Source organism: Crotalus tigris, unplaced genomic scaffold (assembly GCF_016545835.1).
Source record: "Crotalus tigris isolate CLP2741 ecotype Arizona unplaced genomic scaffold, ASM1654583v1 scf7180000017771.5222438, whole genome shotgun sequence".
NCBI lineage: Eukaryota > Metazoa > Chordata > Lepidosauria > Squamata > Viperidae > Crotalus > Crotalus tigris.
In genome coordinates, this window is record NW_024096622.1 from 675657 (window position 1) to 693850 (window position 18194).

Genomic DNA, 18194 nt, shown 5'->3' on the forward strand with positions numbered 1-18194 from the left:
TACACAAAGTGTAGTTCAGGGGTGTCAAACTCAATTTCATTGAGGGCCACATCAGCATTGCGGTTGCCTTTGGGGGGCCAGTTGGTTGTGGCCAGGGTGGGCATGGTCTACTGGGTGGGCATGGATGGAGTGGACGTGGCCTACTGGGTGGGCATGGCCAGGTCTATATCGTTCACGTCAAGGGTGCCTGTGGGGGCCTGGGCAGGAGTGGGGCAGATCTGAGGGTCTCTGGCAGAAGGGTGTGGGACCAGGGCAAGCGCCAAGGCATGGTGCATTTCTTCATTCCTCACAAAGGGTGACACCTCCCCAGCATGCACCCAGGGGGTGGGGCCAACACGGCAGGGGCTGGTTCTTCGCTGTTTCTGGAAGGCCTTGCAGAGTTAAGACTGAATGTGTTTCAGCATAAATGGCCACCACAAAATTGTACATTGGCTCCTGACCAGCCTCACAGTTTCTAGGATTACTTTGTGGGCCACATGAAACCACTTTGCGGGCCGCATCCGGCCCCCAGACCTTGTGTTTGACATGGTGTAGTGCTTTATTACCATCATTCACCAGCTCCCAAAACACAAGGAAAAAAAGAAAACAAACTGTGAAATAGCAAATAAAACAATTTGTTTTAGCAGTTCTCTAGGCCTTAAGATGATTAGAAGTAACCATATAATGTTTTTGTTATTTATACAGTTATTATGATTTTGTTGTTGCATTGTTTTATTTATTGAAATATTTTACCTCAGTTCATGTGTACCTGCTGGGCTCAGAATGAGACAGTTTATCAAATTGATTTTGATTATGGGCCATGAAGTCACTGTCAATCCTTAGTGATCATACAGATTTTTTCCTAGGGAGATCTGTTCCCAACCAGGCATCATCATCTCTGTAACTAAGTCCATCTACTGGGTTGCTGGTCATCCTCTTGATTCCTTTCCTTTCCTTTATTTTCCCAGCATTGTGGGCCTTCTCCATAGCGTTGGGTTTTTGCATAATGTGTCTGAAGTGATGTGAGATTAAGGAGTATTCATTGTGTCTTCTGACTGCTAGTTGGTGTTCATGGATGTGCTCTGCTCATCTTCTGTATATACTACATACATACATATGTATGTACATATGTACGTACATACATACATATATATTTAAAACCAAGCAAATAAACGTGAGCACAAGGGAGTATTTAAAAATTTTAGTAAAATTTAGTAAAATTTAATACAATATCAATAAAATCACCATAAAATATTGATATTGTATTAAATTTTACTAAATTTTACTAAAATTTTTAAATACTCCCTGGTGCTCACGTTTATTTGCTTGGTTTTAAATATGGATATACCCAGGGATCATATTTTTAGTGTAATTGTTAATATATATATATATATATATATATATATATATATATATATATATATATGTATATGTATATGTATATGTATATGTATATGTATATGTATATATGTGTATATATGTGTATATATGTGTATATATGTATATATGTATATATATGTATATATATTTTTAGGTTTTTGCTAACAAAGAAAAAGAAAGAAGATTTCTTTCTCCCATATTTGGGCTGACAGGGTGTTCATTCAAGGTAATAATGTATATATATGTATATATGTATATATGTATATATATATATATATTCTGAGGTTTTTGCGGGTGTTTGTATGTAGGTCTTTGGTTATTCAGGTTTTCTCCCGCGTCAAATTGGAAGTGTCTTGGCGACGTTTCAACAAAGTCTCATTCATCATCTTCAGGCTGGTGTCTTCGGCTTCATGCTTCTAGGAGCAATGTGTGATCATAGCTGTTTCTTCCTTTTAACTGGCAGTGGGGGTATGAACTGATTGGGTGAGAGCTTGGCTGTGTTCTGGTTGGGTGGAGGTGTGTTCTGATTGGTTAGGAGCTTGGCTGTGCTCTGATTGGATGGGGGGTTGGCTGTGCTCTGATTAGATGGGGGAGTATTCTGTTTGGGTGGGCGCTTTGTTGTGCTCAGGTTAGTCTGAGTTGCAAGGGGTTTTGAGATGGTGAGCTGCATTGCTGTTATTTGGCTTTGCGTTCGTGGTCGTGCCTCATTTTCATGGTGGGTGTCAGTTTGCTTCATGTATGGATTGGAGTGGTTTAAAGTGGCTAATGATGCAGCTGTGGTCTGGCTTCTGGTTTGTGGTCATACTTCATCATCGGTGTGGGTTTGGGTTTGCTTTTTGTGTGGATGTCACCACCACACATCCACGCAAAGTTTTTCATGCAAGTTTTTCATACACACACACTTATGCACGCATACACAGATAGAAATCTGATTATACAGAACTATGAGGTTCATCTTGTCTCATTATAGCAAAAAGAACAAAATCAAACCCCCTTAATGCAAATTTCTACTGCTATATTTTTATACAGAAGTATGTTTCTATCAAGGAAAGTATATTTTAAAATGTAAAAATATGATTATATTGCCTTTTTACATAATACTGTGTAATGATTATAATTGATTTCCACTTTAAGAACTAACTACTCAACTTCAGCAAAGAGGAGTTACCTTTAACATAGTTGTTACAACAAAATACATTTGAATATTAAATATGTTTCACTTACTTTTGATATCTTGCTCTTATTGTCACCTGTCAAAAATGCCAAATTGTTAATTTCATTCTGAACCACAAAATTTTGTTCTTCTCTCTTAAAATTCTGAAAAAAATGATAAATATGGCCTTTGAGCCCTTATTTTACATATATAGATCAATGTGTACACAGTATTGTTAAAATAACGTGAAATATTATCTTACATGTGATTTGCACCACAAGATGAAAACCTCTGCTACCATTCGGAAAAGTTCATCAGAATCAGCATCTGGTTTTTTAAGCCAGTTTGATCTTAAAAGAGAAATAACATAAGATTATTAGACTGAAGTCCATGTGATCTTCACTTTTTAATTTTCATCTTAGCACTTTGTTTCTGGTACTATGTATCAAATTATCAGTGTGTATAAGAGAATTGTTTACTGTGTTATTCCTTTTACTGGCAGGATGCATTAATAGTGCAATTCAATCCACACCTCCACAAAAGTAAATTCCACTGAGTTTAAGAATGGAACTTAATTCTAAGTAAGTGTAGAAGGATATCTGTCAATCATGGCACCAAATTCAATCAATATTCCTTTTTTAGCAACTTAAAACCTTAATACATTTCCACAATTTAGAATCCATAGTCTTTTTCTTTTTTTATTCCTTTCAGGAATTATATATCTTCTCTAACACAGCAATATTAGAAAAAGCTTATGTTTAAATACAAGAACATTCATGTTAGCAAAGAAATAGTCAAAACTGCCTTGAGCCACATGGATTAGACAAACAATTTTATATTTTAATAAAACACAATATTATCAAAATAGTGAAGCTTGAGGACAATAATGCTTCCTTTGTCCTATTCATTATTGATTTTTCTCAAGAAAGCACTCTATTCTTTGTTGTGTCAGGTGTCAACACTATCAAACTTTCCACTTATCAGGATTAGTTAACTCTGGTTGTTGATCCATGAAGTGACCTTGACTCGTTGCTTGTGAATGATCTTGACTTTTTTTCTTGCTGATTGGTCCAAGATAAGGAGAATCTACTATTTACACGTCACATGAATTTTCAACATTATTGAAGCAAGCAAGCAAGCAAGCACACAATTTGTATGTAAGGCAAATGTTTGATAAATTGCATATTTTAAAGGGATGTTTTCTGGAATATATTTTAATTCCTTGAAGGTTAATACTGAACAGAAAAACAATTCAAGGAATATATTGCCAATAGCAACAAATCATTAAGGGGATGAGGGTGGGAGAGGGTTTTATGGATTTTATTTTGTGATTTTTTTAATGCTGTAAGCCAATCAGTGTCATAGTGCTTGAGTTGGGCAACCATCTAAATGTATAAATAAACAACAACAAACCGTTAAGGGAAAGTGAGAAATTGTGTAAACATATTTGAAGCAAATAATACAGCCAGGAAAGTGGCCCAACCATTAGATGACAAAGGAATCAAATGATGCTCTTGAAGGACATGAATATTAGAGACAAACTGAATGAATTCTATACATCTATCTTTACCTTCATTGAGATGGATGGCTATTTATTGATTATTAAATAAATAAATAAAGATGTCTGATAGCTATTGATTTGGATATTGTTAAAAATACATCAATTCATGGTGAACATAGGTATCAAGGATGTCCTGAGACTTATTGCAGGTTGACAAGAATATGCCTTGAAACAGGAGTGGCAGAGGAATAATGGCAGGTCAGCAGAATATCTCCATTATTTGCATAAGAGTACCCCAATAGCATCCATATGTCCACCGGGAGAATTTCCTTCTTGACTAATCTAGACTTATTCCTCTGATTGTACAGTATTACTTTCAGAGAGGACTTCAACTATCCTTGCTATTTACCATCTACTATGACTTTGGTTTGTATGTATTTTTTTGTATCTTTATTGAACAGGACACAGTGCTTGCAGCCTTCAGGTTTTGTAATATTGTTGTGTTTTATGTGGAGCTTTCACTGAAGATAGTATGATACATCATACTAGATTATTAGCAAGAACTTGAGATCTATGTCAATCTACAGTGTAAAACCTCATTGACTCTCATAATTTTCTGAGAGAGATTCCAAATTTTGGTTTTCAGTCAAGCATTGTCTGGACCAAGTGTCAATATGGCCCTTCTGTATCCTCCCTATTTATTTTCACTTGTAGATTTCTAGAGTGCTATTATTGTCAAGCAAGAGAGATAGCATTTTCATTAATGACTTCTGTTTGGAACCTTCCCTTTAGGGTATCCTGGCATCCACTGGCTCCTCCAGAAGTTATCCCAGTCCCCCCCCCTTTAAAAATTCAAAAATTACTTAAAATATAGCAAAGTGTCATGCAAGAATCAAAACATTATTAGATTTCAATTTTATGTTTTCATCACAAAAAGTATGAGATGGTATTTAAAATTTAGGAAAGTCCGCTTTTAAATGTCAGTACTGACATTGATAGATAGAACAAAACTTATTATTTGGTCAAACAAAAGGTAATTATTTTAAGTACTTCTGTTTTTTAATCTATTTGTACAGATGCATATTCATTTTATTAACCATTCTGGGAACATTTACGTTATGCTGAAATTACAAATTATAAATTCTGCAAATAAATATGATATTTTAAATTCTCCCACCTGTTGTTGTCTACATAGCGGATCAACATAGGATAAAATGCATACAGATCTCGACAAAGAACTGCAAATTCATCTAGAATGAGAAGCTCTGCTTCTTGGGTATCAGTTTTATTGTCTGCTTTCAATTGTTCTTCTTCAATCACTATTTTAATGGCTTTCTTCTTTAGCTTTTCCAGAGTTGGAATAAAATGACTTTTCAACAGATCTGGTCTGGCTTTACTTATGATTGGCTGAGCATACACTATATGCAAAATATATATAAAAATAACGTTCAATATAAAATGTTACATTGAAAAGAATTATATATACAAATTTGTTCAAGTACTGGTTTATTGCGGCACTGAACTTTGAGTCTAAGTCTCAACTCAGTTATAACAATAGCCCCCTGTCATTCTGTGCATGGCCTGTAATTTCACGCCAATTTGCCATTATCCCCAAACTGAAAGATGTGTTTTATGCTATTTGTGGTCTGATCAACAGTCAGTCTGTGACTACAGATTTTGGTTTGTTAACTAAAAATGAACCTTCTATGTTTGGATGTAATGGGAATCTGCTATTTAATTAAAATGATAGAAAAATTAAGTTCTTAAATATAAAATACAGAACAAAGTAGCCCAAAATTTACCCTGGGTTATTTTTTTAAGGTATGGTTGGATGTGATATCTACAGTAAGCTGTAATTTCAACAAAAAAGAACATTTTTGAACATAATGTATCATATCTGAGAGCCATATATAATATTCATTCTATAACAATGTATTTAAATGAAATAGAAGCCAAGCGTGCCATAAGGTTTTAAAAAGCATTTTAAAATTGCTAATAAAATATTTTTTTTCTATAGATGTTGTGTCAGTCCTACATAAATGACATACTCAGTACCTACTCGGTGATCCAGGTTTAGTGAATTTAACTATACTTTTCATGTGCATATTTCCTTACAGAACACATAATAATGGATGAATATGTTTCTACTTATTTCTAGTATTGCTTTCAATTGCCTTGATTAATGTTTAAGTTCTAACTACACTTCCTGGAAAGAAAAGAGGTAACATATTTCTGTTTTTGTTACACAGGAAACTCATATGTTTTTATTGCCTTCACTTAAAAGTTTCCACTCGAAAGAAAGCCTATATTTAATATTGATTTTTAATCAGATGATGAACTCATAGCATAGTATATTACTTGTTAAATGTAAATTGGGCATTGTGGAATCAATTTCATCAAAATTTAGGAGAATTACTAGTATAACCAACAAATGTAGAAAGAGCTTTATAGTAAGTACCTGCAATTCTTTTCATCCAGGTTGCTTCATCTATTCCCAAGTTATTGTTGATGATTTTCAAAATGTTCCCCAGTATTATACTAAGATGCTCAGAGGTTACCATTGTGCAGCAAGATCCATCACTCTCTGCATTATTTTCAGGTCCTTTTTCCCACCAGTATGACAGATAGTTGCACAGCATGGGCAAGATCACTTCAATTACATGTGGCATTTCAGTATACCTGGCTCCAGATTCAGCCAAACTATTTATTTCTTTCATTAAGCCATCCAAATGAGGGATTTCTGGACACATTTCTTCTACTGTCTCAGGCATGCCTAAAACTTTGTATTATATAAGAATATGTTTAATTAGTACTTTTTAAAAAAAAAAAAAAGCTATAGCACATTTTAATTAATATCATTTCTATCATAATGTAAAACAAAAAGCTTTATTTTATCCCCTGCTTTCCTAGTTGGAAAGAGTTTCTGGGCTGCCTTTCCATAATAGAAAACATGATTCAATAGATCTAACTTCTGTCTAACCGCATTAGATACTTTGCTTGAATGCTACGTAAAGGGTTTTTCATTCATTTCATCTCAGCAGCCTTGTTCTCATCAGGAATTAAGTAAAATAGTTCCTGCTTACAAAATAACACTTCAGTCTACAAATAGGAACTGATTGTTGCTTCCTAACCCACACAAAAAATTCCCACGTAGAGAGGCATATTATGATATATATTATATTTTTGTTCCTGCCAGAGATATGCTGAGAAATCAGCACAATGCTAATAAGTACAACAACAATAGGTGTCATGTTGTTAAGACGAAAATAAGACTAGGCAGACAAACATTCTCAGGAAAGTAATCTAAATATACCACTGCTTATAAAAGTGAATTAAACTAATTCAGAGGATTATCTCTTTAAAAGACTAAAGAGACGTCCTCTACTGTTTTGATAATCCTCTCCCCAATGTTGAATTTTCAGTACATGAACTGTAAACTGTGGTGTTATGACTTGCCAACTGTCACCTATTTTCTTTTCAGGAGTTATTAGTATTATTTAGCATATGGCATTTTCAGGAGTTGTTTTTAACCAAGAGCCCTGATGGCGCAATGGTTAGAATGCAGTATTGCAGGCTAACTCTGCCCAGAGTCTGCAGTTTGATCCTGATGGGCTCAAGGTTGTCTCAGCCTTCCATCCTTCCAAGATCCATAAAATGAGGACTCAGATTGTTGGGGGCAATATACTGACATTGTATAATGCTCAGAAGTGCTGTAAAGCACTATGGAGTGGTATATACAGTGAGTCTAAATCCTAGTGCTGTTAAAAAGAATGGTAATATATTCAACTACTTTAAATATTCAAAATGTTTGTTATATCCTGCTTATTAAAATGAAGGATAATCTGGGCAATTTGCTTAGAGAATCAAACGTGATAGTTTAAAAAAAATATTGAGACAAATGTTCAGTCACTGAAGTCATAAGAATCATTTATTTCACAGCTGTGACTGTCATAAGCAATCCAAAGGGAAGAAAATTAAGATGTCTGAACCATCACATGTCAGTATTTTTAATAAATAGCAGTTTCTTCACACAGTCTTTTGGGGGGGGGTGAAAATTCAAAATTAAGGCTGAATACGTATGCCACTCCCAATGTGCTGAAACACTGAACTCCAGGTAGCAAGGTCTCCATTAAGGACATTTTAACCATGGACTGACTCTATGCTGCAATTAGAGGCGCAGAAGGAAACTCAATGGCTTACTCTTCCAATATCTATCAATAAAGCTATAGGGCAGTGGTTCTCAACCTGTGGGTCAGGACCCCATTTGGGGTTGAACGACCATTTCACGGGAGTCGCCAAACAACGCAGTCCGTCATTTTTTCCCCCTTTTCCTTAGCTGTGCTACTCCCTTTTATTCTATTGGCTTTTGAAAGCCAATAGAATAGACTTTCTTGAATAGAGTCTAATTCTATTGGCTTCAAAAGCCAATAGGAATTGTCCAGGCTATCTCTGCCCTGCTGAGCCCACCAAAAGTCCCATTCTGCAAACGGTGCTGCACCAGTTGAGTAGTCCTCGACTTATGACCGGTTAGGGGTCGCGGCATCAAAGAGGTTGAGAACCACTGCTATAGGGTCTTCCTGTCTTCTATACATTTTGTTTGTTTTTAATGCTTACCTCTGTCTCGTGCCTCAGTCCTGCCTCCTGATTTAAACATTGTTCCTGGTTTGCTGTTGATTCTGGTTTTGATTTGCCTCATAGTTTTACATTCCAGATTTGGATTTATTTCAAAGTGCTACCTTCATTCAAACCTGACTCTTATTAAATTAAATCTAGTAACAGTAGAAGACTGGCTCTATATCTCAGTGGGATACTTAATCCTTCAAGAGAAGAAGTATAATTTCTTCTCTTGAAATTACACCTGAAGATGATATTTTCCTTATAGAAGGAAGTGTGCTGATACTTGAATGTTCATTCCCAAGAGGCAAATAGCATCTTCAGGGAACATAATGCTAATCAAGAATGTGATAGAAGTAGAAAGTGTTATGCTCTTTACCTCAGGGCTATAGTTGTGGACTTTATTCACCCCCACCTCTGAGACATCAAAGAAGATCAGGATCACAGATTTCTACTCTGGCTTTTAAATTACTTATGAAGAAACTGATTACATAAATATGAAATTAATATAACTATACCATGAAACGAAAACACTTAAATGAGGTACCTATAAAAAAACACAGAAAACTGCCTATCATTAATTTGTGTCTGTGAGATTTAAATAGATCATAAGAATGGGAATTCAGTTAAATATAATGCGTATTATTCATTCTGAAAGTCTTATTATAGACCTTTTTATCATACACAACTAAAGGGCATATTCAATAAAATTTTGTAAGAATTTTAGGCCTTCTTTTTTTTAAAAAAAAAAAAGATGCAGTGTCTTGATTACAAAAAATTTTATGCTTTCTGAAATACTCACTAGCTTTCTCTCTGGCTGACTTTGTGTTGAAGACAGAGAGGGGATTGTAAAGATTGAGAGAAGGTTCAAGGAAGGCTACTGGAATTGCTGCTACAAGAGAAGCTAAGCACTCGCCAAGAGCTGGTCTTTGCCTACAAATGAGAGAAAATATTATTAATGTAGGAAAGTATCCTCAGTATTTTAAATCTTATAAAAATGATTCTCCAAATCACATTGGAGCTGAGCTCTGATGTTTCCTCAGTTTTTGCATAAGAAATGTTTCAAAATGAAATAGTCCTTCAGAATGCAATTCAGAACAGTATGTATTTTAAAATATCCTTAAAAGAACCGAGGAACTCCTGTAGGTTGTTTCTGTTGTTTTAAATAAGGTATTGGTGAAATCCTTTTCTAATGGGCCAAACATTATTATTGGTGGCTTGGTATACTTCTTTTTGTACTTTAAAATATTAAAGCACCCTTGTGGGATGTATAACTGATTTGATTAAAATAATAGCCTTATGAAAAGAATGAATAAGCTCTAAATTATTTTAAAGCTGCTGATTGTTTATTTTTATTGTTAAATATTTCTGCAGAAAATGGAGTTCAGTCAGGGTTGATTTACCATTATTTTCCTATTTCACCTATTTGCTTTTCATGGATTCAAAGGGAGAAAAAAAATTGACCTTCATTTTGTATGTGTGTGTGAATTTCCACTTGAAATTTAGTGCTGACACCATTTGAGCAAGCTGTTCTTCCCATCTCATAAACATTCTAAAATAAATTTGTATGATTCTTTTCAGTATTTCACAAATAACATTTCCTGTCATCTCTGGAACATTCCCCCCACCTTCTGTTCCTAGTATTAAGAATAGCTTTGTATTGCTATGATTCAGACCAAGGTTCCATTTTACCATAGTCTGTAAATCCACTTTCAATTTTCATCCCACTTGTAGGATTTATAATATAACTTTTGTCTTGTAAGTTTGCATGTTATATTCTATGAGATTAAAAATCCACTGGGGGATGATTTGGGGGTGGAAAATAGATAAAGCATTAAGGCTCCCTCTGATGCATGGCATTAGTGATGATAAGTTACTGCAGCTTAATATAAGGCTTCAGTGTTTGTAGTTGTGCATTCAATAGCTAGCTGGGTCTTCCTAGCTTTTTCCCTGAAGAAGAAAAAATGGATTGCTCTTTAACTTAAGTAACTCAAGCAATTGCTTACATATTTTTTTTCAGATAATTCTAAACAGAGATCAGGCCATAGTGTAAAAATAGTGTCTTTAAATACTTGCTAAATTCTGTATCCCATATAGACTTAATTTTTCTGTTGAGAGAGAGGCATATTGATGTTTAGACCTTTTTTTCTCTTTTCACTTTCTGGAAGATCTCTTTTTCAGCCTTTCTCTTTCTGACAACACCTCTTCTTTCATCCTATTTTCCATACAGTAGGGTAGATCAAGTTGGGTTAAATATCCCACATAGCAGTAGAGCAGGAGTGTCAAACTCGCAAGTCACATGACGTGTCGCGACGTATTGCAACTTTTTTTCCATTGCCAGCAATGGGGTGAGTGCGGTTTCGGCATGATGCATCTGGACCAGCAGTTTGATACCCCAGTAGTAGAGCCATAGGTTGTTAATAATAATAATAATAATAATAATAGTAAAGTTGGAAGGGACCTTGGAGATCATCTAGTCCAACCCCCTGCTCAGGCAGGAAACCCTATACCTGTCTAGTCTCTTCTTAAAAACCTCCAGTGTTGGAGCATTCACCGCTTCTGGAGGCAGGTTGTTCCACTGGTTAATTCTTCTAACTGTCAGGCTACCCAGCTATTGGTGGAAATTTGGGGTCCAACAACCAAAATGTAATAGTAAATAGTAATAGGCACCTTGGGTGCAATCCCAAAACACCTGGAGCACCACTTGAATACAATCAGCATTGACAAATTCACCATCAGTCAATTGCAAAAGGCAACTTGGAACAGCTTGCATCCTGCGATGATTACCTCTAACACAGTGGTTCTCAACCTGTGGGTCGGGACCCCATTTGGGGTCGAACAACCATTTCACGGGGGTTGCCAAACAATGCATTCCGCCATTTTTTCCCTTTTCCCTAGCTGTGCTACTCCCTTTTATTCTATTGGCTTTTGAAAGCCAATAGAATAGACTTTCTTGAATAGAGTCTAATTCTATTGACTTTCAAAAGCCAATAGGAATTGTCCAGGCTGTCTCTGCCCTGCTGAGCCCACCAAAAGTCCCATTCTGCAAACGGTGCTGCAAGTTGTCTGCAGTGAAGGCGAGCTGTCTGGAAGTTTCCACCCCTCCCTGCTGAGCAACTACTAAAAATGTAAGTAAAAGAGGGCCAGGGGTGGGAGGTGGGAGGCCGGTGAGTGCAGGGAGGGTTGCTGGTGCGCGTGGGACCCGGCGGGTGCTTTACCTCCCTTGGGCTGGGCCAGCTGGTGGCCCAGCCGGTGATCGGCCTGCGCCATCTCTGCTGCTTGCCAGCTATGCCTTGGCTGGTGCAGGGGGCGGCACCATGCATGCACAGCGCTCCCGGGCAGGGAAAGTCCTCGACTTACGACCGGTTGGGGTCGCAGCATTAAAAAGGTTGAGAACCACTGCTCTAACATCATAAAGTATCAACAGGTCCTTGGGAAGGACTCAATAGAAGGATAAAAATGCCAAATCCAGTCTGAACATCTGGCTGACTGTGCGGCAAACCATAAAAGTTATTCAGTATAGCTATGTGTAATAAAATGTGTATATTTTAGGACAGGGGTTTGCAAAGGGCATTTCATAATCTGGAAATAACATAATGTAGGGAGGTCCTTATTTATAAGAGATAAACTGGTAAATACTATTGGTAAATTTAATGTCTACTTAAAACTAATTTTAATAAAGCCATATATTGCTGGGAGTACATGGTCAGATGGATCTGACTGAAGTTATTAAAAAAACAGTCATTCCTAAGTGTCCTGGGTGAGTTGGAGCAGTGTCTTTGTGCAGCAGAAAACTAGTGAAACCAAGAGGAGTATGAAGACATAGAAGTCTAGTTAGGATCACTGAAAGCAGAAGATGTGTTAGCTAGCCAAGAAAGGAACACCCTTACTAACAAAAAGTAGAGAAGGGAACTAGGGGATTAGCCTTTTTGGATCTAATTCTCACTAACAGAGATGAAATGATAGACGGTGTTGAAGCCATAGGAACCCTGGGAGGAAGTGATCATGCAATATTAGAATTCAACATTATAGAAGCACAACCAATAGAACTCAGTCAAACTAGAGTCTTGGACTTCAAGAGAGCTAATTTCAATAAACTTAGAGAGGGCTTGGGAAGGATTCCATGGATGAGAATCCTCAAGGGGAAAACAACTCAAGAAGCTTGGGAAATTTTGAAAAATGAGATAATAAAAGCACAGTCTAGCACAATACCAACAAAGAGGAAAAACAACAGCTCTCAAAAGAAACCAGCATGGCTGCATAAAGAACTCTCTGACAAATTGAAAGATAAAAAGGACAAGTATAGAAAGTGGAAAGAGGGGAACATAACTAAGTCAGAATATCAGCAAATAGCCCGAGCCTGCAAAGATGAAGTGAAGAAAGCCAAGGCTCAAAATGAACTAAGGCTTGCGACCAAAGTCAAAAATAACAAAAAAAGCTTCTTTCAACATGTAAAAAACAAGAAAAAAGTGAAGGAAATGATTGGTCCATTAGTGGGTGGAAGTGGCAAGAAGGTGAAAAGCAACAGGGAGAAAGCAGAACTATTTAACTCATTTTTTGCATCTGTCTTTACACAAAGGGAAAAAACAGACCAACCTATCAAAAATAGTGCCATAAAAAACAAAACAGAAACACAAGTTAAGATAGGCAAGAAAATGGTTAGGGAGCACCTGTCCAGCCTAGATGAGTTCAAATCGCCAGGACCAGATGGATTACACCCCAGAGTTCTCAAGGAACTGGCAGATGTGATATCGGAGCCACTGAACTATATTTTTCAAAGATCCTGGAACACAGGGGAACTACCAGAGGACTGGAAAAGAGCTGATGTAGTTCCCATCCTCAAAAAAGGAAAAAAAATGGATCCAGGAAATTACAGACCTATCAGCCTGACCTCAATACCTGGGAAGATCCTGGAAAAGATAATCAAACAACGAATCAACGAACACCTAGAGGCAAACAAAGTCATTACTAAAAGCCAACATGGGTTTGTCAAAAATAGATCATGCCAGACAAATCTTATTGCATTCTTTGACCAAGTGACAAAATTAGTGGATCAGAGGAATGCTGTGGACATAATTTACTTGGACTTCAGTAAGGCATTTGATAAAGTAGATCACAACCTACTACTTGACACGATAGAAAAATGTGGGGTAGACAGAACCACCACCAGATGGATCCGTAGCTGGCTGACCGGCCGTACTCAGCGAGTGGTCCTCAATGGAACTGCATCTATATGGAGGGAAGTGTGTAGTGGGGTGCCCCAGGGCTCTGTTCTGGGCCCAGTACTCTTCAACATCTTCATCAACGATTTGGATGAAGGGATAGATGGGGAACTCACCAAATTTGCAGACGACACCAAGCTGGCAGGAATAGCCAACACTCCAGAAGACAGGCTTAAGATACAGAAGGATCTGGACAGACTTGAACACTGGGCACTAACTAACAAAATGAAATTCAATGGTGACAAAAGCAAGGTTCTACATTTAGGCAAGAAAAACCAAATGCACAAGTACAGCATAGGTGGCACCATGCTCAATAGTAGTAACTGTGAGAGGGACCTCGGAGTCCTAGTAGACAATCACTTAAATATGAGCCAGCAGTGTGCTGCAGCTGCCAAAAAGGCCAACACAGTGCTAGGCTGCATTAACAGAGGGATAGAATCAAGATCACGTGAAGTATTAATACCACTCTTCAATGCCTTGGTAAGGCCACACTTGGAATACTGCATCCAGTTTTGGTCACCACGATGTAAAAAAGATGTTGAGACTCTAGAAAGAGTACAGAGAAGAGCAACAAAGATGATTAGGGGACTGGAGGCTAAAACATATAAGGAACGGTTGCTAGAATTGGGTATGTCTAGTTTAACGAAGAGAAGGACAAGGGGGGACATGATAGCAGTATTCCAATACCTCAGGGGCTGCCATAAAGAAGAGGGAATTAAGCTATTTTCCAAAGCACCTGAAGGCAGGACAAGAAGCAACGGGTGGAAACTAATCAAGGAGAGAAGCAACCTAGAACTAAGGAGAAACTTCCTGACAGTGAGAACAATTAATCAGTGGAACAGCTTGCCTCCAGAAGCAGTAAATGCTCCAACACTGGAAGTTTTTAAGAAGAGACTGGACAGCCATTTGTCCGAAATGGTGTAGGGTTTCCTGCCCGAGCAGGGGGTTGGACTAGATGACCTCCAAGGTCCCTTCCAACTTTACTACTATTATTATTAACAATTCTGAGGGACAGCTGCTAGCCAGATGGGTGACAGTTGGCTTCAAGAAATTAAAAAAAAAAAGACTTCAGAAGAAAAGTCTGATTCTTTCCGCACCCCCAAATATCTAAGCTTTAAGTAACAGACAAAAAAACCTCTTAAGGTTTTAGGGCTATGTAATAATGTAACCCTGCCAGCAAAATTTGCCATTCTCAGCATCCTAAGGATCATTGGGAGGTAGGGGATTATACTGAATCTAACATCATTGCAATGAGTTTAGAACCAAAGGGAAAAGTTTAAAAGCCCATCTACTGTCTTAGTTTAATAAAATGAATTAAAATAGAGTTAAGTATTAATTTCTATATCCTGAATTCAAAATATTGTGCAATATTTGAGTTGTTGAAAATTATATTTGGAGCACTGTACTTTTTATTAAGTACCTTTCAACATAAATGTTCTTTCCAGTTCCAAGAGAGTACAGACTACAAAGAATTCTGTAACATGAAATTTGGACATCATTTACTGAAAGAAAGAAAAAATGTTATTGTATTCATCTTAATACAAATGTTTGTCATTTCTCCTTCCAATTCTTTTTCTTGCTGTCTTTTTAGACCATAAGCCTCAAGGAAGAATTTATCAGTTTTGTGTTGATATAAAATCACTCTGGATACCTTTCAGATTGCATGAATAATAATAATTATTAACTAAAATCAATCCTTTGCAGGATGAAAGCCTGTTCCTTGAGGGTCATGGACCATAATGCAATTTGCTGGTTCATAGCATGTAGCTAGATACAATAATAAAACATGACTACAGAAGGCAACAGAAACAATTGAATGTTTTTCCAATTTTTAAACAAAGATATAAAAACATTGACATGAAATTTTACAAGAGATAATCCTTTATGCTTGTAGAGAATCTTGAATCATGTTAGCCTCCAATCTGCCTAGTTCTGGGTAAACAACCAAAATCTAACATGGAAGAGAGGGAAGGAGAAACATATTTTACCAGCGCCATCCAATCATTTTGGAATTATCTGAACATTTGAGCCTTAGCCAGTATTTGATTTTTATACAAATTTTAGATTTTCAGATAAGTAACACAATATGCATGCCTCCTTTATTACAACAGAACAATATTCTAGACTAAAGTAAAAAAGCTAAAATATTAGAAGACTTACAAAGCAAATCAGTACCAAAATTATGCTGAGCAACATGTTCAAAAATGGATGTTAAGATAGGCAGCAGTGCCACTGTTGTATAATTGATATTTTGTGAGACTCCTTTAATCTGAGTTCGGGAGTGGGTAAATTTTCCAAGTTTAAGGTTTTCTGATGTCTTCTCTAGATCTTCTGCAGCGTTTTCAAAGAAGGCATGCAATCCTGCTTTAACCATCTCTGAACCAGATTTCATGACCGTTCTACAAAATAATTTTGAAAATTTAGAAAGCAAGTATCTGTATGGATAAACATTTTATTAATTAATGTTTATTAGTTATTTTGCATTTATTCATACAATTTGTGTTAATTCCAGATGGGGGTTTTATATTGTGTACGTTAAAAAGCTGAAAAGTGATTTCACCTTTTATATATTATTATAAAATTCTTGGCAACCCCACATTTAAATTACGCTGTTTCAAGCTGCAAAAGAAAACTTATATGACTTATATGACTTAAGCACAATTTGTATCTTCCAAACTTTGTGTACAATTCTAATCTGCATTCTCAGCAGCTAGTGATATAATCCATAGTCATTTTGTGACACAAGTAGCTATATAAATATATTCAAATAAATAAATGTAATTGCAAAAGGTATAGTTACCAGGCCTGAGACAATAAAAATTAGGAGAGGCAAAGCGATGGAAATCAATTTATAAAATGGATCCTTTTTCAAAAAAGAAAAATGATTCTTCACTTTAGACATATTCAACTTTTTCTTTTTCCACATCAACATTTCTCCTTGTTCTAGCCCCATGTGGCACTGATACATAGATATGTGTGCACATGCACACGCACAGACACAGACTTACAAACACACAAAATCAAATATAGACTCTGACATTACTACAGGTAATCCTTGACTTACAACAGTTCATTTAGTGACTGTTCGAAGTTACAACAGTACTGAAAAAAGTGACTCGTGACTGTTTTTCATACTTATGACCATTACAGCATCCTCAAGGTCACGTGATCAGAATTCAGACACTTGGCAACTGACTCATATTTATGATGGTTTGCAGTGCCCTGAGGTCATTTGATCACCTTTTGCGCCCTTCTGACAAGCAAAGTCAATGGGAAAACCATATTCACTTAGCAACTATATTACTAACTTAACAACTGCAGTGATTCACTTAACAACTGAGGCAAGAAAGGTCGGAAAATGGAGTAAAACAACAAGTGTTTCACTTAACAACAAGTGTTTCACTTAACAACAGAAATTTTAGGCTCAATTGACGTCATAAGTCAAGGACTACCTGTATAGAATATAAAGTTTCCTCATAAAATTATATAGTGGAAAGGAAAAAGAGTCCAGATTTTCTCCACTTCAGTGGGTAGAAATAATAATAATAATAACAACAACAACAATAATAATAATAATAAAAAAGTTGGAAGGGACCTTGGAGGTCATCTAGTCCAACCCCCTGCTCAGGCAGGAAACCCTATACCATTTCTGACAAATTGTAGAACGAAAACTTTTATCTTGTTGCAGCAGCCCAACACAGCTTCTCCTCCTGTTACTACTGACAGGTAGGAATGGAAAACAGGATTAAATAATCAAACTTACCTTGTATCTAGTGTCTGAGCTAAGATATGTAGGCAACTAACCATTGTTGCAGCATCGCTACCTAATCAAAATTGAAGGAAATAACAGCTGTTGTTCTTTAAAAATTCTCTATAACAAGAAATTATTTTTTAAATAAAATGTGTACCAAATGTATTTATACTAGGGAAATCTGCTGTCTTATTTTAATAATGAAAGTTGAAACTGTTCTTTTTTCTTGCTATTTCATCTAAGCATGCAAACACTACTCAGACATTAATGTTTGCCTTTTGCCATTAGTGTTTCTATGTTTGAAGTATGGATAAGCAACTTCTTTGTAGCAGCCTTTCTACCTATTATGTTAGTTAAAATCATTTTTAAAATTCGCAGCGTTAAACTCAGCATTTTTGCAGTGCAATTTAGGGGTCTAGTGGAGAACCTACACTGAAGCTACGGAGGCCACAAATCATTTACAGGCTACTCAACTGTGATTAAAAATGTCAATAGAAACACAAGTGAAATAATGCATTAATAATCAAATTTCTATTTTACAATTCAGTCATATGGCTTCCCTGTACAATGATATACTTTGTCCAAGCAACATCT

The 18194-nt window shown here is 36.4% G+C and overlaps 1 protein-coding gene across 24 annotated transcripts in view; it reads right to left on the reverse strand.

The window, feature by feature from the left end:
* RYR3 (ryanodine receptor 3) overlaps positions 1–18194 on the reverse strand; it is a 301080-nt gene that overhangs the window by 70879 nt on the left and 212007 nt on the right. For all 24 annotated transcript variants that reach the window (XR_005556461.1, XM_039341606.1, XM_039341605.1 and 21 more), the window contains 8 exons: positions 17613–17673; positions 16010–16248; positions 15270–15351; positions 9430–9560; positions 6472–6792; positions 5191–5431; positions 2775–2862; positions 2584–2676 (listed from right to left, as the gene is read on the reverse strand). Coding sequence is in view for 23 of the 24 variants with exons in the window: in XM_039341606.1 (XP_039197540.1) it covers positions 2584–2676; positions 2775–2862; positions 5191–5431; positions 6472–6792; positions 9430–9560; positions 15270–15351; positions 16010–16248; positions 17613–17673 (1256 nt within the window). In the remaining variant the exon portion in view is untranslated. The remainder of the gene's footprint in view (positions 1–2583; positions 2677–2774; positions 2863–5190; positions 5432–6471; positions 6793–9429; positions 9561–15269; positions 15352–16009; positions 16249–17612; positions 17674–18194) is intronic.